The sequence below is a fragment of the Gavialis gangeticus genome, unplaced genomic scaffold (assembly GCF_001723915.1).
Source record: "Gavialis gangeticus isolate Ggan-Ray unplaced genomic scaffold, GavGan_comp1, whole genome shotgun sequence".
NCBI lineage: Eukaryota > Metazoa > Chordata > Crocodylia > Gavialidae > Gavialis > Gavialis gangeticus.
Genome location: NW_017728994.1, coordinates 56605123 through 56621944, shown reverse-complemented (window position 1 = coordinate 56621944; position 16822 = coordinate 56605123). Strand labels below are relative to the sequence as shown.

The following is a 16822-nucleotide window of genomic DNA, read 5'->3' as shown; positions in this document are numbered from 1 at the left end:
TAAACCGCAGTACTTGGGTAAGTCTGTTTTGGGAGAGATCCTGGATACACTGCTGGACCCTGAGAACATGCGCTGTCCCCGTGGACCTGGAGGAGGAGGCTCTGGATAAGGACTTGTACAACAAGACACGAGAGAGATGTTTGAGATGCAGAAAACACAGCGTGTCTGATGCAGAGGGAATGGTTGGATGTCTTGAAATGTGTCGGAGCTTTTCTTTTGACTATAACCAAACCGAGGGCCCTTTATGATACTTGTATTAGTCCTCAAGCTGTTCCTTTAGTTTAAAAATGCTTTTCTTATAGCAAGACCAGGCAAAAGGGGTGCTTTTACTTTGCAGCCACTGCTCCAACTGAAGGATAGCATGAACTAGCGAGCTCAGAGTCCGGTAACAGTTTTGACTGCAGCAGGACAAAGCTTAGCGCAGGCTGCAAACCATGCCTGAGAAGGGAGGTGAGGAAGGTCAAGAGGAGGACGACAAGAAAACTGAGTGGTGGTTACTGAGTAAACAGGAGGTTTCCTCTCCACATTAGGAAAAGGGGCTGAATGAGGTGAGGAACTTGGTTTAGCAAGGTAGGGCTGATATTCAGGGAAGGGCTTTCATGCATCAGAAGCAGCCTGGAGACGTCAGTAAGACAGCCGGATGAAAAAGGTTAAAAAGAGTTTAATATGGGAAGAGACATAACACACTGTTGAACCTGGCTCTGGCCCTCGCAGCCTTTGACCTCTCTGGCTCTGCTCCTGCCATAGGTAAAATGGGGACAACAGTGATATTAGTTACAGGCGTGGCGCTCCCTGTGAGGTCTAAGGCATCTGGTTTTAGGCTCCTGGAGCAGTTTGATTTGGGTTTCCCGGCTCTACCAAAGACCTGCCAGCTTTCTTGTCCCTTGACTGACCACTGTGCCTTGGCTCAGCTTGAATGTGTTCATGTGTTTGAAGCAGCGGTGGAAATCAAACTGGGCAAGAACAGGACCGAAGCCGAGGTGAAGCGCTACACTGAAGAAAAAGAGCGCCTGGAGAAAGAAAAAGAAGACATCCGTTCTCAGCTGACCCAGCTCCGGAAACAGAAACGGGAACTGAAGGAGACTTTAGCTAGCTGCACAGGTAGGATACCAGGAAAGCTCCTGCTCAAAGGCACAAGGGCCAGAAGTGTCCTGATGGAGACCAAGCAGCAATGGGCTAGGACACCCATGTCAGACTGGGAAGACATCCTGGGGGAGCTGGGAGACTCAGCCTAGTCTGGAACATCCTGTGTAACCATGGGCAAGTCCCTTAGACCCAAACCCTGAAGGGTTTTTAGATATCCGACTCCCAGTGAAACAAATAAGAGTTGGGTACCATTAGGAAGCTGGCCCTTAGTCTCTCTGGTCCTCTGTTCCCCAGCTGAGGTTATCTTTATGATAGACCTGCGAGATAGGGCAATGCCCTACGCATCTGAAAGGTTGCGAATGCTCACGTACCATATATAGTAAGTGGACACGTGGAAGTGCAACAGTTATCTTAAAAGTTCACATAGCGTCTGAACTGAACCACGTGATGGAGACTGGAAGGGTGGACGAGGGAGACACCATGGGTTTTGTGTTGTAGGGGCAACATGTTTTGCTCGCTTGCTATGCACTTGAGCTGTGAGGAGGGACTCACAGTGTCTTCTCCCTGGAGCTGGCCACCGGAGGGAGGCGTAACCACACGCACGTTCAGCCACTATACGCTAGATGCATGTGACTATAGAGTAATATGTGATTTTTTTAATTCCTTCTTCCACTTCAGTAACTCACACAAGTCCTTTCATTTCCTATACCGGTCCCCCCAATCCCAGCACATTGAGTTATTGAAGAGCAGTTGCCCACATCTTCCTATAACAGCACCTTGTTTCAGCAGAGGTGTAGAAATCATGCTTCATTAGTCTTTCCTCTCTTCTTCTGCCCAATAAACAGAACAGCTGATTCTTGAACAGTGACTTGGGCATAGGGCAGCTCTGAGCACCCTAGTGCCAGTCGATCAGCTGGTGCGTGTTATTCCCTCTGCAGATAAGAGCGTGCTGGCTACCACAGAGGAGAAGCTGAAGGAGATCGAGGAGGCGTGCAAAAGGAAAGAGAGCAGGAGGGTGGACCTGGAACTGAGCCTTGTGGAAGTGAAAGAAAACCTGAAGAAAGCAGAGTCTGGCCCAGTGACACTTGGCACAGCCGTGGACACCACGCACCTGGAGAACGCGGTCCCCAAGGTACGTGCACTGCTCTGTAGCCGTTTCCTGGCAGAGCTTTATCTTCAAGACCAGTTCTGGCTCTGGGAACAGGAGTTCATTGCACCTTCCCTCCACAACTAGAGTTGGACTCAAAACCTAGAGTCCAGATCACAACACCCCAAAATTTTAAAAACATCTGGATAAGAAGAGAGGAAGGGCACTTGTCTGGGATCCGGGAGACCAAATTGCTGAGACACAGATTTCCTGTTGAAGCTTGGACCCAAATCTTCATGCAGCATTTAGGGGCTTAATTCCCACCGAAGTCAAATCGAGCCATTGAAGGGTCTAGGCCCATCTGCTGTTACCTTTCTGTTTAACCTGAGTAGAGAGAGGTAGTTAGCCATGCTAGTCTGAAGTTAGGCAGAAGGCAGGGCAGGCATAAGCGTTCATAGTCTATGAGTTATTTTGTCAGGTGCTATGAATAGGCTTGAAGAGACCAGGAGTACAAAATAGAAAGGAATAAAGTAATTTAAATACAAAGGATAGGCAAAGGGGAAGAAGGGACAGCCAAGATGGAGATTTAACTCACTAGGGAACACGCAGATTAATCCAGGTAAGGGGAGAAGACTCCAGAAACTTGGCTGTGACCCTATTTAATGCAGTCCAGGCTGCGGACAGCATCTTGTTCTACAGTTCTGCTTTCAAGTTGGATTTTAAAGTTTTGTTATTTAAGAACAGCTCCTCTGAGGCTAGTGATGGACTCTCCAAGGAGGTTCAAATATTCTGCCACAGGCTTGTGTCTTTTTCTAGGACTGATGTCAAATCAGTGTCGATTCATTCTTACGGGCAGGGATTGCCCCATCTGTCCCGTGTGGAAAGTAGAGGGGCACTGTAAGCAAGTATATGACATTGGTAGAGGAGCAGGTGCATGGACTGTTATAATCTCTGTTTTTGGGCCAGTGATATGGGCTCTCTTGATGAGGGGCCACAGCTGAGTGTGGAGCAAGGCCCTAGTGCCTTTTATAACCTTCACGGATTATTTTTATACCCTTCGTGGATTATAACCTTCATGGATCACTGGATTAACTGCGTTGTTTACCACTTTCTTCTCTATTAGGAGTGGGGTCTCCTAGCCTTTCCCTATCCTTTGTATGTGGATGACTTTATTCCTTTCTATTCAGTACTCCTACTCTGTAAATTCATTTATAGCATCTGGTGCAGTACTGACTGTCACCAATGAAAGCTTTTGAATGAGTTAATCTTTAAGGTGCCTCCCTGCCATCTATAGTATGGATTAGCTTACGTTGCAGAAGTGTTATAAGGATAGGCACAGATTGGGAGCCAGATAAATACCTTAGCTCCAGATTTTGCCATTTGGGTCCATCTCTTCTCATGTTGGTCCATATTCAAGGCTAGAACAGAAGTGGGGTAGCCGGTAGGCTGATGTGATGAGCATAGATATTACAGACCAAAACGACCTCTTTGGTCACTGATACTTAACTGTGAAGAATTAAAGTCCCAAAGCCAAAATAGAAGATGCTTCTTGAGCGTGGTTGTAATGCTGGTGTCAGGCCACTGCAGGCCAAATTCAGCATCATTGCTGTGTTGATACCTCAGCACAAATGAGCTTTAAATGCTCTGCTAAACATGGTATTTTCAAAGATTGCTAATGAAGTGTGAAAAATGTGGCAAAATCAAATCTTCATCTCCTCCGTTACTTATCATTGTGACTGCAGGTAAAAATTTCCAGCCCAGCAAGCAGCGCAGACAACTCCCCAGTTAACTCAGCAACAGCTTTAAAGAACAGGCCGCTCTCCGTCATGGTAACAGGAAAAGGCACAGTTCTACAGAAAGCTAAGGTAAAGTGCGGTTTATCACGGTCTCTCAAAATAAACCCCTGGGAACCGATGCGTATCCTCAGCTATTTTGTATTTGTCAAGTCATCAGACTGCACTCTTCTTCCCCTTTTCTTTCCAAGTCCTTTGCTTTTCAGCTGTCCTCCTCAGTGCTGGAGGACAGCGATTGTTTTGTGTTAATAACTGACCTGGGAATGGCAGGAATGAGACCCTCTCTTCATTTTTGGTCCATTGTTCAAAGCTGATTAACCTGACTTGTGGCTTTGACAGGCATCTTCACCTGGAACAGGTCTAACTGCAAGTTAATTTCCTTCCTGTGGTTTTTAGAAATCTCAATATTTACACAACCAAATTTCAACTGAGCAGCACTGGCCATACTGAAGGCAGCTTAAATGAATGAGCCAAACATTAAACACAAACCACTTAACTGAACCTGCAGTAATTCATACTCTGTTAAGGAGGGTGACAGGATACACACCAGCTTTGCCTTGAGGGGGAGTAGGCAGAGGAAGCTGGTAGATATGGTAGCAGGGACAGGACAGGAGCTGATCTGGTTTACTTTCAGCAGGGCTCTTGCTGCACAGGATGACCTTGGGAAGGTAGTGTCACCTTTTTTTAGGTTTCCTGTAAAAGCCTGGGTAGTGATACTTGGCAACTTTTTTTTAAACACTTGGCTATTTATGACTGAGAAGTAGCTTCAGACACTTGCAGTATTTATGTACTTTATTTTCATTAGTGTCTAGTGATTTTGGAAATCAGGCTTAAGGTACTTTAATGGATCCTAGTTTCAGAGGTGGGTGCATGCTGCAGTTGCAGGTCAGGTCTCTCAAGGTGCTACATGAGCTAATCAGTCCCAAACCAAAGTGCACAAGTGTACTAGACACTTGTGAAACTTCAGGCCTGCACACGTAATGGGAATGCAAGCTTTGACAAGTAGGAAAACGTTCTCTCAGTGCAGGAAGCTTGTGGACTTCCCTTCCTAATCCCGTATTCGACACCCCATCAATCAAAGGGAGGTCCAGGCAAGCCAAGGTGATTCGGCACTTAGAAATACCAGCTTTTTTAGCCAGTGGTGCACAAGGGAGTGGTGTGGCCAGCATCACATGCAAGCCATTTTTGGCTCCCTGGCCTGAATGACCAAGCCAGGAGAGGACAGCATTAGGCATGTGTCCAAGGCTTGAGCTGCCCTTAGTCTATAGTTCTGCCACCATCCTGTCCTGGCATGGACGTATGGATAAAATGGGCAAATGAGACTATGCCCCGAGTGGAAATGGGCTGAGCCTTCCTCAGCTCTTTCCTCAAACATATATTTCACTTGACTGTCTATTGTGGTTTTCCTTTCCAGTGGAAGATGTTTCCACTCTTCTTAGTGTCTCTGATGTTGCCACCTTCCCTGCAAGTAAAGTGCTGTGGACTATAGCATGTGGACAGAAGTAGCCAAGGAGAAGTTTCAAATGGCCAGCTGGACAACTGCACAAGCCCTTGGAAAATGTGCAAAAGGTGGCTGAAGCACTTCAAAACAGAACCTCTTTAAATGCCACTTCTGTCTGCACCCATAGTTAGTACTATCGCTATACACCCTTAGCAGAGGGAGCCTGAAAAAAACAAAAATCAAAGAATCATAGAAAATTAGGGTTGGAAGGGCCCCTAGGAGGTCATCTAGTCCCCTGCAGGACCAGCCCCAACAAGTTCATCCCAGCCAAGGCTTTGTCTAGCCAGGTCTTAAAAACCTCCAAGGATGCAGCTTCCACTGCCTCTCTGGGTAACCCGTTTCAGTGTTTTACTACCCTTGTTGTGAGAGAGTTTTTCCTATGTATCTAACCTAAACTTCCCTTGCTGCAACTGGAGACTGTTGCTCCTTGTTCTGTCATCTGCCACCACCGAGAACAGTGCTATAGGTGGATGATGATGACTGCACTATATTGAGGCTCATGCTATTTGATTCCTTTCTGCAGCACTCAGTACAGAGGTGTCTCTTCTCCGTAACTTATTTTTGTTCTTTGGCAGGAATGGGAGAAGAAAGGCACTAGTTAAAAAAGGCATGTCTTCAAGAATGGACTAAAAAGACTAGACTCGCCAACGCTTGGACATCAGCATTCAACCATCTGTAGGTAGAGGCTGGGCTAGAAAGGCTAAAATACCCACCGATGCCTCCACCCCGTGCCACTGGCTCAGAAGAAATGATGGAGTTGGACAGTCTCCCTTACCATCCTAATTCAAAATGGTCCTGCTCTTTCCAGCCAAGTGCTATTGTGTAGCTAAGAGAATAACACAAGTGGCACCCTTGCGTCATACTCCTAACCTGACCAATGTACACAAGAATGTTACTGTACATATGGATGTTTTGTGTGTTTCTACTCTGAAGTTTTATCATTTGTCTTAAGGTTTCTATATTAGCAATGGCTCCATTGCTGGCGGAATCTGAGTGGAGACCTATTGCTCTTGTTGCTTATGCACCCGGATCCCCAGCTTTCTGCAGCAAACTTGTACCAGGTCACCAGACAAAAGCCGACTCGTCTCAACCTGTTGCCAGCTGCCCGTGGTCTTGTCTGCACCAAAGCTGAGTTTCTCTAGACAAACGAAAAGTTGAGAAGCCCAAAAACTCTACTGAGTGAAATGTGTGCAACCAAATTGGAAGCAAGCAGCAGCCCTCCCCAAGGACCCAGCATGGCGACTCACCATCAGGTTGAGATGGACAGCTAAGGGGGTCAACTTGCACTTATCCCAAGACTCGTACTCAAGCGCTTGTCTCTGTAACTAGGAATGAGCGTGGTCAAAGTGAAGATAATCAAGACTTTCCTCCTGTTTTTGGCCAGCAGGAACCTGGTACCCAGAAAGATCCCCTAAAGCTGCCGAAAGCAAGTTGGACTCATTTTCCTTCATAAAGATTTTGAGCTTCTTCAGAGAGACAAAGTGAGGAGGGTAGTTGTCATCTCAATTTTACCTGCAAGGGCTTGAAGCAGAGATGGGCCTGCACACCCTCAGGCGAGACAACTTCAAGATCTGGATCCATCTTTCACAGATGACCATTTCAAGAGGTCAGTTCCTCCTCCCAAGATGTGAATGCTCTTTGCTGGTTTGGAGATTTTGGTCCAACTCTAAATGGCTTTTCTGGCACATCTTTAGAGAGAAATGGCTTACAAGAGCTTATGGTCCAGTCACATTTGTGACATCATTTTAACTTGTTCCTCTCTCTCACACACACACACACTTTCAGGGAAGGTAGAGAAAAAACTTAGCAGCAGACAGACTGCAGGCCATCTCTCTGGCACTGAAGTTTACACAGCATCCCTTTCTTTTTTGCTGAAACAGTAGCACCGCAGTAGCTAAGGGGTTTAGGATTTTTTTTTTTTTTTTTATAGCTACTGAATTAACCTGAGTGAAACCCTGGTCTGCCGACTAGGTTGCATGCACAGTCTTTCTACTATTGATTGACGCGGCTCTTCTACAGTGATAGCAGTGAAATGTCATTCAGCTAGCTCACCTCTGGGAGAAAAGGGAGCTCCAGGGCCAGGCCTGCTCTCCTCCCCTAGCGTCCTTCGCCCCACCAAACTGGAAGTCTGCTTCGCTAGCCCAGCTGGCTCTGATGGTCTCAGCCTTGCTCTGGCACCACAGAGGCTAAAGCAGTGGAGATAATACAGGTGTGGGCCACGTTAGCTTTTCCTTGGACTCACCCTTCCCGCAGACTGCCATGCCAGGGCAGCTCCCAGGGCCAGTCAGGAGGCACAGGGCTGTTTTAGAGAAAGCCCTGGTGCTCCACAGTTGGGGGCCAGCCCTGCTGTCCGCCGCCCCCCTACCACAACGTGCTTCAGGAGGGGCTTTGACAAAGAGCAGGACGTCTCCCCATGAGAGGACATGTTCTGGACTTCAGCACTCTGCCTTATTAGCCAGCTCTGCCATGGTCAGAGGGGCAATTAAGGATAGAAGAAATGTTATTTCACTCATTCACTCCTGCTTTTAAATAGATGCTTAAGAGGCTTTTTTGGACCGAGGCATACAGGCTACCTGGAAAAGGTGTTCCAGGGAGTGGCAGGTTAGATGCAAAGGGGAAACGATCCTTTTTTGCTGTCTTATGCCAACCCTGCAGCTGCACAAGCCATCAGGCAGTACGTTCCCACAGGCTGAGATCCTCACCACAAAATGCCATGGAGCAGTACTACGTTTGCAGCTTCCACACAAGCAGCCCTAGCACAGATCGTGGGGTTGAGTGGCAAAGTCTAGAGAGGGCATTTAGGCACGTCCTTCCTGTTCTTGAAAGTTTCCCTTAAGCAGTTTTCTGAAGCTCCGATTCATCCAACAAGGGCCTCTGCCTCTACTCGTATCCTGCCACTGGTCTCCGATACGAAACTAATACAAAAAACAGATCCCATGCACCAGCTGCACCATGAAGGGCTTCTTTTCCCCCCAGAGCATGCAGAGTGGGTCAGCGTCCCCACCCAACTCATTTCTATCCACCATGCATTTCCAGCCTCTCTATACCATTGCTGTAACAACCAGCCTCAACTCTACAGCTTGGATGTGGAAGGGTTGTCAGTCATTTCATACTCTGCTCCCCACACAGAAAACGAAAGAACCCAAGCCATCTTTCTGACATCTGGGAGGAAACAGCACCATGAACTGTAGACAGAAATGGAAAAACCTTGCTCAATACTTCACTCCATGACCCAGGGCAATATAGATCACACCTGTTGGTCCATCTGTGTGTAGATATAGTACATCTGATCATCTTATCGTGGGACTGAGCAGTAAGAGTCCTGACCCACATCCATATTACAGCAACATGTTAAAATAGTATCTCTGTTGTCCCACTGTCTTCCTAATTCAAGGCCATTCTCCTTTGTCATAACTGTGACCTGTCAAGTGGCTTTCGAGGGGTTTATAATAAAACATTGAGTATATTAAGTTGAGCTGGTGGGCTTTTTTGTTTGTTTGGGTGACACTAATGTGACTGCACCCACGCACCTCTGCTGAATTGCAAGATGTCCACAAGAATGCCCCGTGTGTCCACTAGGTGGCAGGTTTGAGCCACTCGCCGTACATCTTAAGATGGAAAAGAGTTCTGCGGGGGGGGGAACGGGAAGACGCACGGATAAGATGGGAAATCAGTAACAAGGATTTCTTACCCAAACCCTGGCTTTACTCCAGAATAAAGAACCTAGTTATGTCAGTTCTGTAGGTAGCATGATGCACAAATACCAAACAAAGTCACTTTGTCAGGGTAGCATCACTAAATCCATTCCTGGCTATAGCCAGCAGAGTATGTAAGACCAGCACAAGCTGTATGGGAATACCTAGCTCACCTCACCTAATATATGTGTCCACCTCTGATCCTCACAACTCACACAGGGCTCACTGGGGTTATCGCAAGCCTTGAAAGGGGCAGCCCATTACCACCTGAAAGACCAAATCAGCAACACCTGGAGCTGGAGGGAACTTAACATTACTGCTGCATGCACAGTGACACTGGCACAACTCTTATTGTCAGGCCCTCAATATATAGACATAGGATGCTACCCAGCTATCTCTGACTTGAGGCACATGCAGACCAGCACAGAACCAGTGTAATTTTGTATATAAACCTGATGTAAATTAGACTGGCTCAAGAATGGACAAATGTGCCTCTATCCCAGGGTAGCAGTGCAGAGCAGACCACTATTACAGCACCTTTTTCCTAGGTGGCAAGGGAACAGGTCTGTTTGCCTTTAGCAAATGGCTATCCCCAGCTGGATATGTACAGATGATGCTTAAACCAGTGTCATTCAAGTAGGTAGATTTTTACGTCTGGTTCTTCTTGGAGTAGTTTTACAGTGTTTTAACTTTAGACCAAGCTACCATTAATAGCCAACATTAGTAGCCATAAGCACAGAGCTACCATTAATAACTAACATTAGTAGCCATGAGCAGTAGATGGGTGATGCCTTTTTTACACAGCTACACTGGTGTAAACATGACCTCTCTCCATGCCCTTCCTTCATACCTGGAAAAAGATTTGAGATGTTCAGCAGAAAGGGTCCCACGGGGTAAAAGAGCAAACCCATTACACTCCACTGCCCCGGGACAGCAGTAGTCCAGCAAGCAGGGCATGCTTCTGTACACGCAGCACTTAAGCACCTAAATGGCAGCAGCTGTTACATTTGGCCTTTCTAAGCAATTCTTAACTTTTATAGAGCCTTGTTCTGCTGCTTGGTGTGAAAGGCCCAATTCATTATCCCCAGCACAAGCATGCAAGGGAAGCATCTCCCCCTCCGAGTCATGCTGGTGATAAAGAACACAGCCAGGAATAAAGGGAACGGCACTTTCTCATACCACTGACATTAATAGGCATCTGCCCTTACGGAGGCAGGACTTGTGGGATTGGACCTATGGACTGTCACAAGTGATCAGCTGATTTACTTTGCTCACCCCAGCATTTTGATGAAGGAACTGGTTAATGTGCGTGTGCATGGGTGCACACGTGCATCTGATTTACTTTGCTCACCCCAGCAGCCTTGTGAAGGAACTGGTTCATGCGGGCATGTGTGTGCGCACACAACATTCACGTCCTGGCTGTCCATCAAAGAAACTCCAATGGGATTGACCAGGCATGTATATAGTCCTGTAAAACAAATGTGGTACCTCATTAATCAAACAAAAAAGCATGTTAATTCCCTGTGAGAAAGTCCTACACAAGTGCAGTAGGGTCCTACCAAAACCTTTTCAAAAGTATGCAGTTAAAGCCTAATTCCAAAGTCCAGTAGAAAAGCTCTCTTTGAAGCAAAACAGCCAGTGTCTTGGCCAGTTTTGAGTGCCTCTTAGGCTGAGAATTTAATAGAGAAACACAACTGCAGCCCTGCCTAGAAACCACTTCAAGGACTGGGTCTTCATTGTGCAAGGCACTGTACAATACGCAGTAAGAGATAACACCTTTACAGTTAGGGCTGCCAGGCTCCCAAGGGAGGTGGTGCTCTCTCTTACCATGGGGGTCTTCAAGGAGGAGGCTGGACAGATATTTGGCTGGGGTGATATGCCCCCAGCACCCATTTTTGCCCAGGGCAGGGGGTTGGACCTGATGACCTGTTTAGGTCTTTGGACCCTAAGCACTATGATACCGTCCCTATACAGTGCACAGGGCACACACCTGCCCCCCAATATCTTTGCATCTACACATCTACAGCCAAATCCAGTGCTCACTGAACCAACAGGAGATGTATTTGGACCATATGTAACTGCACAGTATGCCAGAAAAAAGAATAGCTGCTGTTCCAGGAGAACACCCATTGCTACAAATCAAGGTCTTTTTCTTAATGGAGAAGTCACCCAAGCATCTATCCTTGCTCCAGGTACCCCAAGCACTGACTTCATTGAGTGCTGAAGCAATTGGGGGCTCAGCACTTTTGAAGATCTGACCACCTAAATCAGATGCCTGCATATGGATGGGAGGAGGCTGATGTCAGTCTCCCAAGTTAGAAAAAAATCTCAGCCCAAATGTTTGGGATCTAATAAAATCCATTTTATTGACACACGGTTTACTGGCTTAGCTTGAGCAGGCTTCCTGGATTGTCCCAGAGGAAAGTTTGCAGCTTTTGGCATAAACTACACGTCTCAGTGAATTTGGAGTTAAAGGTGCCAGAGGGTTTGGTTCTTACCATTTAACCAGAGATGTCAACTCTAACCTTGACACTCATGCCCATGATGTGGGCACAACCCCACAGCTGCAACACTGCAGCTTTTCTAGTGCATATCCAGATCCAAAAAAGGTGAGCTAGCTCGTGACAGGAAAAGCACCAGCAAAATCAAGGAAGGGGAAAAGAGAGTAGCTTCTTTTCAGGTCTTTGGAGGAAGAGGGCTGCTGGGGTGCGGGGTTGCATGTAGAGAAGTACACAGCACTATAACCTGAAAGTACGTTCTCATTCAGTATTTTCTAAAAGGCAAGATCTTGCTGGTTTTGGCAAAGGTGCCTGGGGCAGGGGACTGGGAAAATAAAAAAGTTTAGACCATGACATTTGTGGCCCTTGCACCCCAAGTTGCTACCAGAGCCAACACCTCGGATGGGAGAAGCCAAGGGTCCAGCCAACATCCTGCGGGGCCAGGCTAATTCACATTTGCACTAGTTACACTGTCCCAAGCTCCCAGTTATCACCTGTGACAAACTGGCACATCCCACCCTGGAAAGAGCTTTCCTTTCACCCGCTGCCAGACGGTAATTTATTACCAACTTTGCAAAGCCCCCACCTTCCTGGTGATGGTGCCAGGTTGAAACAACCTTCCCAGCCTCAGGGACTGAGCTTCCCGTGAAGTATTTTCTCATTAAGGGTTTCTGTTTGAATTCCAGCAAGGCTCCAGGAGTAAATTTAAAAAAGGGGCCGCCTTGCAGCCCCAAGCCAGTGACACTCTTTAATTAACACGTGGGGCTGCGAGGTATTTGGGGCCTTTCTTGGCTGTTGTTTTTAAGTCTGAGTTAAAGAAACCAGCTCAGCTCCACCGACGCTATCCAAACTCTTGATTTTTTTCCCCCTTTTAAACAAAAGGGGCTTTCTTTCCATTTCACGAGCTGTTCCCTGCTTTGGAACGTGATGACGACCCCCCCTCCCCTCCCCTCCCCAAGTCATTCATCCCATGCTAAATGCGATCATTATTCACACCTGCCTCACATCAAGTTTCAGGGAGTCACAGGTAAAGTATTGTTTGGGGCAGTTCATTTGGTAACACTCTTGTCTCTCTCTGCCACACCACAGCCCACCTGGTTTCACCCATCAGTCCAGGGGTAGTACAGTCACCCACCCTAGCAATCTTCAAAAAGCAACTCAACGCCCATCGTGCTGGGGTCACCTGTCTTTCCTGCCCAAGTGCAGGGGGGCTGGACCTGATGATTTTGTAAGGTCCCTTCCAGCCCTTAACAACTGTGAGTCTAAATACTTCATCAGGTCTCTCGTCACATTAGCCGGACACCAACAAACACCTCTCCAAGTGCAACAGCCCACCAGAGCCTATAAGTCCCGTCTTGCAAACCTGACTGGGTGAGACGCAAGCAATCTCCGACTGCAAGCACCGTGCCGGTCGGCAAGCGTTTGCCTGTCTGGGTGCAGACAGTAGGTTCTGCGGGTGCTCCAGCGCATCTGGGATGCCGCATGTGCTCATCATTACAGCAGTTCAGATCCTTTTATGATGGATGTGACATTATGACCAATGTCACATCCATCATAAAAGGATCTGAACTGCTGCAACTCTGGACCAAATCCCGCTTTCCCTTAACACAATGGAAACGCAACAAAAAGCAAATGTAACCCACTCTGTTTAAGTAGTAATTTAGCCCTTGTGCGAATTTCAGTGTTTTTTTTTCTGCTCAAGAAGTCGTTCTGGAGAGTTTGAATTGTCCCGCTGGAGATCCACAGAGGTCACGGGCTGTATTTCAGAGGTGCTGAGCGCTGCAGCTTTCATTGACTTCACTTTGGGCTGTGGGTGCTCAGCCCTTCCATAAGACAGACCCTGCGGCAATATTTTCTCTGTGGCTTTCCAGCCTATCGGAGGGTATTTCCCAAGAGGTTGGGTCCCCACTGGGAGCTTCCCTGAAGTTACAAGAAGGATTAATTTGACTCAAGCCACAGCTTTGGCCCTAGAAGTAACGCTATCACCTACCTTTCACAATGCACCTCTCATTGCACTTTGCCAAGGAGGTACATCAAGAGCACAGCTGCCCCATTTTGAAGATACACAGCAAAACTGAGTGACTTACTTAAGGTCACCCTGCTGATCCATGTCCCTCCCAGTCCAGTGCCGTACTAGGCCTCCTCCTTTGCCTATCAGCTTGACTTTGCCCCAGCACCCAAAGGCAGCGGCCTTCTTACCTGGCTTGGAGAACAGCGCCTTGTACTAAACAGGACAGCAGACCATTAGGGGAATGCTCCATTTTCATCCTTCTGGGGTGGGTATTGGCTTTATGTTACGTTTCCTGCATATTACATGCAGAAACTATGTAAGCAGAGCATTATTAAGGTAAAGACTCAAAAGTTAGGATTGCATGCTCTCCTATAGGAGAGACAGGCTCTAAGCCTCCACCCAACCCAACTACAGCACCCCTTGCCCAGCCCCACATTGGGCCACACACAAATCTTGATGATTTTTAGTTGTTAAACAGCAGAGAAACTTCTACTGAGGATGTGTAAACTGTGGTTTTTCTATGTGTTCAGAGCTGGGCCAAGTTTCAATGGGTTTTTACAGTATCCCTGGCACAAAGGCATGGCCTCCTGCCACTTGGTATGGCTGTGATCTTAAGAATGGAAATGCTGAGCTGTCAAAAAAAATAATCACCTCCAAAAAAGTTAAACGCAGATTGAACAACTTATTTTTCTTTCATTTTATTCTCCAAAATGGTTGAAACCTTTGAAGTCGTCCAACCTAAATGATTAAAATTTGGGATAATATAAGGGACTGAAAACAGGGCCTGATAATGGGAAATGTCAAGTAACTTTAATACTACAGGATGTTCCCAACCTCACCTATAATAAACTAGGTGAAACACCCAGCCTAAGCCTCCCCAGCCTTTCATATAATCATTATTTTGTGTCAGGTGTTTGCAACCTAGAAGGTCCAGTCAAGCTTGAGGCCCTAATGCATGAAACACTGCCCACGTGTGACTAAAGATGAGTCCACCAGAACCTGATTTAATGGTCTATGGTTCTTCCCCAGGGCCCTTGGCCCATTCAGACTTAAAAGTACATATTTGTGAGCAAAAATACTCCTGGCTTTCCAAGTCCTATCCCCCACTGCCCCCTAACCCCACGTCCCTTATTACAGGATAATTCACGAACATCAGAAATGTTCTTGGTAGCAGCGTATTAGCACAAAGAGAATACACAGACATGTTACACACCCGTCATACCAACATGTCTGTAATCAAGCCTAAGTGCTTACAGATTTATACCAACCCAGCGTGCAACCTATGTACAAGGGAAACATTTAAAATACCACTGGCTGCTAACGAAGCGCATCTCTTACCGCAAGCCGAGGGCTCTAGAAAACAAATGCATTTTTGTTAAACAAGGGAGAACCAATGTTGTGTTGAAAGCAAGTTGTAAAAGGACGGCAGGAGGAAAGAGCGTGTTAGGTGAATTATACCATGGAAAATCCTGGAGTCTTGTAAAAATATGATGTAATCAAGCAGCAAGGGGTGGAAATCAAACAACCAGCACCAGAGAGAGACTGCAAGGTAACAGAGAATACTTTTCATTGCAAAGTTTGGCTGGAAGGGGACCCCACTCCACAGGCATATCGACATTATAAAGAACAAACCTTGGTCTTTGAATTTTCGCTGGGAAACTCCTCTGGCCCTGTTCTCCGTAACAAGTGGCCACTGACATTTTTTACATCAGAAGCAGCATGTAGTTAGGGCCCTGCCAGGAGGAAGCGATGTTAATGGGTTAGTCTCCTTTTCTATCCCAAATGTCAGACTTGCACTTCTGCTCCTGTTTCCTCTTGCCTTGGGTGCTCAAGCCAAAAGGACAAGCTGCTGAAGCTGTAGCAGAAAGACATTCCCCATCAGAGCACGGCGGTTTCCACCGTAAGGTATAAGATACAGTCACTGTTGTTTCACGGGGGCAGCTTCCATCTCTGGATCAGCATCCTTTAAACAACGAACCTGTGAAATAAAGTCTGCGATTTTTTGGGGCTGCCTGGGACGGGCTGTTTGGGTGAGAGGATTCTTGCTTTTATCACAAACACCAGCAGTCCCAGTTACACTTCCTGGTAAACCCCTTAGCACAAGTGGAGCTGCTCTTGCTACTTCCCAGGGCAATGGGCTGCATGGGAAAAGCAATTAAAGCTGCAACATCAGAGTGGATAACAAGCCCTGGGAGAGCAGTAGGGCTGGTTTAAGAGCTTCACAGCAAATGGATTCAGTGATCCATTAAATGACAAGCTCCGAAAGCCCCAGGCACAGGGCCAAATTCTGCTCTCTGGAGACTAATGTATTGACATCCTGGCCCATGATTCCCTCCCACCCCATCTAAAGCTCCTGTTACTGTGATCATGCTGGGGATGAAGTCAAGAAAGGACAACCTAAAGGCAATCAAGGGCACCAGAAACTGCCTATTCCCGTCAAGCTGGCGCACTCCACCTTGCTCATCGCTGTGAAATCTGAGCACTTAGAGGAGTCCCTTTACCAATCCAAAGGGAAAACCAGAGCTGGTTTGGTGAAGCCACAGAAGGAATAGCCAAAGGCGTCAGAAGAAGGAGTTGTGGTTTGGCTTTGAGAAAGGCAGAAAGAAGAACTCAGAGTGAGAAATGTGGCATAAAAATCAGTGAGCAAGGAGCCAGCCTACAGGAGGAATGGAGGAGTGAGGGTGGGAAGATGAAGGAGGTGGAAGAAGGGAAGCACACTGATTGCAGCAGGAAATGGGTGGCAAAGGCCATTTTAAAGCCAAGGCAGCAGACAGGGCGAGAGCCCAGCTTCCACAGCGGATCGGAGCCCTATTTGTAAGAGAGGGATGGAGGTGGTCTGCCACAGTCACAGTCGTAGCACAGATACACAAAACCTCTGCTGCCTTCCCCGAGTACGGAGAATAGGAACTGGCTGCCAAGGAGATCATTTTGACCCTTCAAAAGACTCAACTGCTGAGCACATAAGATCAAAACAGCCTTTCACTTAAGCCCAGGACTTGTCCTCTCCATTGCCAGAATGTTTTAGCTACTTGTCCCCAGATTTAAACAAGCCATTTCTCATCCAACACCTACGGTTCATGTTACCCGCTGGTTAAATAAAACAACCATCATGTTAAATGGCTGTAGCTCCAGTTGAAAGTCAAAAAAGGCA

At 47.0% G+C, this 16822-nt stretch overlaps 1 protein-coding gene across 1 annotated transcript in view; it reads left to right on the top strand.

Annotated features, from left to right (window-relative positions):
* The window catches only part of AFAP1L2 (actin filament associated protein 1 like 2), a gene marked incomplete at its 5' end in the record, with an annotated part of 47001 nt that extends 38064 nt beyond the window's left edge, over window positions 1–8937 (top strand). Inside the window, 4 exons of the mRNA XM_019502863.1 lie at window positions 940–1101; window positions 2025–2218; window positions 3916–4038; window positions 6043–8937. Of these exons, the coding sequence (XP_019358408.1) occupies window positions 940–1101; window positions 2025–2218; window positions 3916–4038; window positions 6043–6069 (506 nt within the window). The remainder of the gene's footprint in view (window positions 1–939; window positions 1102–2024; window positions 2219–3915; window positions 4039–6042) is intronic.
* Between the last annotated feature and the right edge of the window lie 7885 nt (window positions 8938–16822).